A 6916-nucleotide genomic window follows, 5' to 3' on the forward strand; every position below is an offset into this window, starting at 1 on the left:
CGCGCCACTCCCCCACGTGGCAGCCGCGCCCCCGGGGCGTGAGTGTGTACGCGGACGGTGGGGGGCTGTGAATGAAGCCCCAGCGGCCAATCAGCACGGTCGGCGCGCGGGACCCCGGGAGTGAGGCCCAATGGCGAGCTCTGGGCGGCCGGGCCGAGCGGCGGGCGGGCGCGGGGGGCGGGGGCCGGGACCGGGGGGCGGGAGGCAGCTCCGCGGGCAGCCAATGGGCGGCGGGTGGGGTGGGGCTCCGGAGCGCTGAGCGGGTCGAGGCTTTAAGCCGGCGGAGCGCGGCAGCAGGGCCCGCAGACGGAGCGAAGCGGCGGCGGCGGCGCGGCGCAGGGCGCGGGGCGGCATGGCCACCACCGCGCAGTACCTGCCGCGGGGCCCCGGCGGCGGAGCTGGGGGCACCGGACCGCTTATGCACCCGGACGCCGCGGCGGCAGCGGCGGCGGCCGCCGAGCGGCTGCACGCGGGGGTCGCGTACCGCGAAGTGCAGAAGCTGATGCACCACGAGTGGCTGGGCGCGGGCGCGGGCCACCCCGTGGGCCTAGCGCACCCCCAGTGGCTACCGACGGGAGGAGGCGGCGGCGGCGACTGGGCTGGCGGTCCGCACCTGGAACACGGCAAGGCAGGCGGCGGCGGCACCGGTCGAGCCGACGACGGTGGCGGCGGCGGTTTCCACGCACGCCTGGTGCACCAGGGGGCGGCCCACGCGGGCGCGGCATGGGCTCAGGGCGGCACGGCGCACCACTTGGGCCCGGCTATGTCGCCGTCGCCAGGGGCCGGCGGGGGCCACCAGCCTCAGCCGCTCGGGCTGTACGCTCAAGCGGCCTACCCGGGGGGCGGCGGCAGCGGCCTGGCCGGGATGCTGGCGGCGGGCGGCGGTGGCGCGGGACCGGGCCTGCACCACGCGCTGCATGAGGACGGCCACGAGGCGCAGCTGGAGCCGTCGCCTCCGCCGCATCTGGGTGCCCACGGACACGCACACGGACATGCACACGCCGGAGGCCTGCACGCGGCGGCGGCGGCGCACCTGCACCCGGGCGCGGGAGGCGGCGGCTCGTCGGTGGGCGAGCACTCGGACGAGGACGCGCCCAGCTCCGACGACCTGGAGCAGTTCGCCAAGCAGTTCAAGCAGCGGCGCATCAAGCTGGGCTTCACGCAGGCCGACGTGGGGCTGGCGCTGGGCACGCTGTACGGTAACGTGTTCTCACAGACCACCATCTGCCGCTTCGAGGCCCTGCAGCTGAGCTTCAAGAACATGTGCAAGCTCAAGCCGCTGCTCAACAAGTGGCTGGAGGAGACCGACTCGTCCAGCGGCAGCCCCACCAACCTGGACAAGATCGCGGCGCAGGGCCGCAAGCGCAAGAAGCGCACGTCCATCGAGGTGGGGGTCAAAGGCGCGCTCGAGAGCCACTTTCTCAAGTGTCCCAAGCCCTCGGCGCACGAGATCACGGGCCTGGCCGACAGCCTGCAGCTGGAAAAGGAGGTGGTGCGCGTCTGGTTCTGCAACCGGCGGCAGAAGGAGAAGCGCATGACCCCCGCGGCCGGAGCCGGCCACCCACCCATGGACGACGTTTACGCACCCGGCGAGCTGGGACCGGGCGGGAGCGGTGCGTCGCCTCCCTCCGCGCCCCCGCCGGCCCCGCCGGCCGCGCTGCACCACCACCACCATCACACACTGCCCGGCTCGGTGCAGTGACCCGCGCGGGCCGGGGCCCGGCTGGCGCGCGGCGAGGCGCCGCGCGGCCTGTACTCTTTTTGTTCGGTTGCTTTGGATTTTACAAAAAGCCCAGAAACTTTAGAACAAAACCAAACACCCGACGACCTTCTCCGGCGAGCGGCGAAGAGGACGGATAGGCTACGTCGCCCGAACCCCGGAGAGAAAAGGGAAGATCCGGACCGCGCCAACTCACCCGGGGCATCCTGCCCGCCGCCTGCTCCCTGTCCCCATTCCCTCGACGACCCCCATCCCTGCCCCCCGGGCTGTTCGGGGCCGGATCCCGGCAGCGGCCTCCCCACAGCGACAGGTAACGCGGTACGGGGTTAGGAATTCCCCGGGAGAGAGGGCGAAGAGAGAAGCGTTCCCCATCCCCTCTCCCCGGCGCGGATACCCGAGCCTGCGGATCGAGAGTGGGGGACTGTCACTTTATTCGCTCTATGCCTCTTCTCTCCCAAGAGGATGCGCCCCATTCCCCTGATCCTTCCTCCGGGCTCGGTTTTTTACGGTTTTTATTTATTCATGGAGCCTCTCGGCTCCTAGGGTCCTTCTAACTCCGCCCGCGCCCTTAATTTAAATCGCTGTATACTGTATTTATCGGGGCCCCGGAGGGGAGGCCGCGAGAGCCGCGTCTGTGTATAAAAGCAGGAAATAGCCAAAGCTTTAATCTAGCCTAATTTATTTTTCCCTCTTACCGTCCCAGCCCTACCCCAAAAGAGCAAAACAAAACAAAAAAATAACACAAAAACTAACAAAAAAAAATTTTCGAGTGCTCATTTTCGTTTCGTTTTATCCGAGCTCCAACTCGGTTCCGGCCACGCTGTAGGGGTCTGCGCTCCCACCCACACCCCCGATGGCGAGGGGCTCCTGCCCCGCTGCAGACCGACCACCGCACGGCAGGGCCCCCGCTCCCCGCGGGGCCCTGCCCTCCTGGCCACAAACAAATGAAACTTGGAAAAGTTGGAGGTATTTTTTAACCAGCTGTAGAAATAAGCCGTTCCCTGAGAGCCTTCCGCCTGAGTCCCTGCAGCTTCCGTCTGCTCCCTTCGCAGCCCCCTGGGAGGTGGGAGGCTGGGAGAGAAATTCCCCTAGTTTGGGGTGAGGTGGGAACCATGTAAATATGTGAGATATGTACACACTGGCGGGGAGAAGAAACATTTTGTGCTTGATTTTTATTTTTGGTTTTCCGGGTTGCCCTCCGTCCCCATCCTACAGGATTTTGTACACCGACTAATCCGAAAAAGATATTTTAATATGATTTCCAGATTTCTGACCCGTCTCTATTTATTTTCTGGATGTGTCTGGAGCTTCCCCCTCCTCCATTTCTTGTTTCATTTGTTACAGTTTGAATTTAAATTTTATTTTTTTTATTTTTTGGAACAATGTTTCGGTGCATTCTCTTTGTATCTTTATTGCAAAAAAAATAATAATAAGTAGACTGGGAAGTTCCCTTTATATTTATGTTATAGTAAATATTTTATTACTCACATAAACATGTACCCCAGGGCTGTGTCCTGTCCTCTTTACTACCAGGGCTGGGTGGGTTTGTGGGTAAAGTGTGGGGCTCCCCTGGCTCTCCTCCCCTAAAGTCTTGGCCTTGCTATTGTAGAGAAAGGTAACCACAACCACCCTTCTTCCAGGCCAGTATCAGGACAGCCTGCTACCTGGGCCACAGTTGGGCCCCTGCCTCAGGTGAGTGAGTTTAGGAAGATGAAGCTGCCTGAGTCCCCTCCCATAAACAGACTATCCTGAGACCGGACCTGGGGCAGGACAGTGAACCGCGGGCACCACACTGAATTGGGGTCAGCGTTCCTCAGGCACAACTCCACTGCTCTTCTTATCCAAGGAAGAAACCGACCTGGACCTGGACCCTTAGCCTGGCGTCTTTGTATCCCCGACCCCAACCCTGATTTTGGTTTCATTTTGCACTCCAAGTGTGGGGCTGGGGCCAATTTCACCATTCCGGGTCCTGGGGCAGCTGGAAGCTGGCTCAGGTCCCACCAGCCCGTCCCAGCTGGCTCTCCAACCTCAAGCATAATGGTACCTAAACCTACTTGGACCCACTGGCGGTTCCTGCAGGGGTCCTTCGTGAGCTGAGTGGGCCTAGGGAGGGAACCCTACCTGTTTGCTTCGACAAAGGCTTCTCAGCAAACAAACCACCTGCCTCAACTTTTCCTGCAGAAGAGTAGGGGCTTAAACAACTACCACCAAAAGCTCTGCCATCTCCTCTCTAGGCACGGATACCCAAGGGCCGCTCCCCACCCCCTACCCCCATCCAGGCAGGGATGCATATGCCTATAGGAGGACTCCACAGTGTGCAATCAGGACCTGGGTGGAGGGCACAGACATCCTCAAACATCCCCTTCTCGAGCCTTCAGCAGCAACATGCCCCCTCCCCAGAGTCAGGGTGGTGGAGGCAGATCAGTGTTCCAGGCCCGAAGCTCAAAACTACCTGTGTCCCAGCCAAGACCTTCCTTTAAAACAACTCCTTTTAAAAATACGAATAAAACAGCCGTTTTTTCCCTTCTCAAGAGAAACTACACGAGGTTTCTTTTACTACGCATGGAGACAAAGCTTGAAGCCACAATTGCTTGACTGGGGAGAAAGTTGTGTCCCCCGTGAGGGTGTATGTGTGGCACCTTTCCCACCAGGGACGAGCTGCCAACTCCCAAGCCTGTGAGAGCGGACTGCATCTAGGGTGTCCAGAGAGGTGCTCCCTGGCCCCAGAGTTGGGGGCCCCTGCCAGGCCGGGGTCTCGGGGTGATTGTGCCATACGGAGAATTCTGGTGACTTTCTGGGCTCTGCCTCTCAATTTTAGGAGCATTGTCTCTGCAAGTACAAAGTTCTCAAATGCCAAACCTCTCCCTCTGCTCCTTATTTTTTCTCCCACTTTCACTCCAGCCTAGTGAGCAATTAGCCCTGTAATTGGCACCCGTGTCCCAGCCGGTCCCCATACTGGCAAGCCAGTGAGCCTCCCCATGCTTCTTAAAGAGGTAGCCAGGAATTTCTGGGCCAGTGAGGTGACAGCATGGCCCAGAGCATCAGGCCACCCTAGCTTGGCCTCTCGTCTCCTGCTCCACGAAGTACGGAACTTCGAAGCAGTCACACTCCCTCCTTACATCTCCATTCCTGGATTTGTCCCGCCCTCAGGGCCCGGAAATGGAAGCCCATGGAGCTCGCTCAGCACGCCGCCCTGAGCCGCAGCAGGTTTGGAGGCTGGGAAGAGTGACTGGGAAGACAGGGGTCTTTCACTGGCCTCTGCCTGCAGCTGACACCAATTGATTGATTGATTTCCCAATTATCTGCTTAATCCTGTACAAGAGGGTGGATTTATTATTTAAGCAAGTCAACTCAAAAACAGCAAAACAATGTGGCCTCCCAAGAACCAGCAGCAGCTGACGAGTAGAACAAAAAGATGAAAAAAAGGTAGAAAAGGGGACGGAAGAAAATCTTCCACTTGGTGAGGTTTTTGCTTAATGAGACACCAGCCTAGGGCAGCTACCCAGGAACCAACCCCTGGTCACTGACGGCCCCCCTTGGCTCCTTCCCTGTCTCCGGCCTGGGATGAGGGTAGGAGCCATAGCACATTTGACCATTAAGGAAAAGCCATAGGGAGAGAAATATTTTTACCCTGGAGTCTTACTCCCTGAATAGAGTTTAGGAAAGACACAGTCCCCTGTGAGCTTGACCGAGCCGCTACTCCATCCCATGCGTATGTGGGTCTACCTGCTCATTCCTGAGAGCCTCAGCCTTCCTTTCGTTCTAGAGGGGGAGAAGTCCCTAGCAGCAACCTTCGAGGAAGCCCACGCTTTCCCGAGCTGCTTCGGAATTTTCTGATCCCATCTTCCTTCCTCATTTGAACAACATTACGTCCTATGATCATGTGGCCACATGTTCTGTTAGAGCTTCACTCTCCTCATGTGAACTTCTGTGTGCTGGTGTATGAATTTGTGTGTGTGTGCCACTGTGCCTGCAAATCCATAGTCACTCCCAGAGGTAGGAGGGGGAAAAGAAAGTCTATGCTACACTGCTAATGCTTTGAGCTGGAAGAACATTTGCAGGGTGGGGGTTGGTCAACAACAGGAAGAAGGAAGGTGACCGTCGTGGTCACCTGTGGTCATCCAGGCAAACCCAGAAGGAGCCCTACACTGTACCTCAGGGACACCCACCTCCTACACCACAAAGGTGCACACACACACACACACACACACACACACTGGCACTGGCACTTGCACTGGCTTATATGCTGCCTGGCTTAGGTCTGGTACAATCATCCCTTGACCCCAGGTCTCGAGTGCATGTCCACTGGACTAGCTGACCCCAACCACAGCTACGCACTTAGAGCTGTTTGGAACCGAGTCTCCTCTGGAAAGGCTCTGGGCCTGCATGTGGGAGTGTCAAGCCCCCAGTAATGCACCCAGGCCCTGGCTCTCCCCAGCAGGGCTTGTGCTCCAGAAAGGAGACCTACCTGAGCAGGGGAAGGAGAGAGAGGGGTTTTGTTAACTGGGCCCAATTGCTCCTCCTAAACTTAACAAGAGGATTCACCCAGACCCCCGGCTTAGTGACTGAAGCCAGAGTGGCCGTCAATCTTATCCTTGCCTGACATATTTGAAAACCCTGGAGTTAGTGTTTGGCCAGTCGATCAGGGCTCTTCTTGCTGCCTTGGGAGGCCTCCGTGTGGGAGGACTGCCCTCTATTGGTCCCTGAACTGGGACATGGCAACAGTCACCAGGGCCATCTCACAGCTGAGTGTCCCCCCAAAAAGTCAGCTTCAAGTTGCCTGCGCTATGGGAGTGCCAAATAGAGCAGAGGCAACTATCACCTCCAAGGATGCAGCCCTGCTTCACATAGACACTCAGGCTGGCCGGAGACCTTCTTTCTCCATCTACCACCTCCCCCATCCCACGGCCATGCTCGGAAATTTGCCATCACAGCTACCTCCTCTGTCTGTCTCCCCTCACACCCATCCCCATCACTTCTGTCGGCCAGCTCAAACCCCAACGCACACGCTCCCAGCTCGCTCACTCACACACTAACCCACTCATGGTCACACCCATACCACTGTTTGGCTGTCCAGCACCAGTTCTGTAGTCTTCGGCGCATAGCTCTCCAGAGTTGCCAGATGCCTGGCGCCTGTAACATTTCATTAAACACACACACAGTCATGCTTTGCAGCATTTGACGAGGTCCCCATAC

General features: G+C 58.9%; 1 protein-coding gene across 1 annotated transcript; it reads left to right on the top strand.

The window, feature by feature from the left end:
* Positions 1-260: 260 nt before the first annotated feature.
* Positions 261-3235, top strand: POU3F1 (POU class 3 homeobox 1). The gene has a single exon (XM_059690115.1). The coding sequence runs from the start codon at positions 353-355 to the stop codon at positions 1700-1702; it is 1350 nt and encodes a 449-aa protein (XP_059546098.1). The 5' UTR covers positions 261-352; the 3' UTR covers positions 1703-3235.
* Positions 3236-6916: the final 3681 nt, after the last annotated feature.

Source organism: Myotis daubentonii, chromosome 3 (assembly GCF_963259705.1).
Source record: "Myotis daubentonii chromosome 3, mMyoDau2.1, whole genome shotgun sequence".
NCBI lineage: Eukaryota > Metazoa > Chordata > Mammalia > Chiroptera > Vespertilionidae > Myotis > Myotis daubentonii.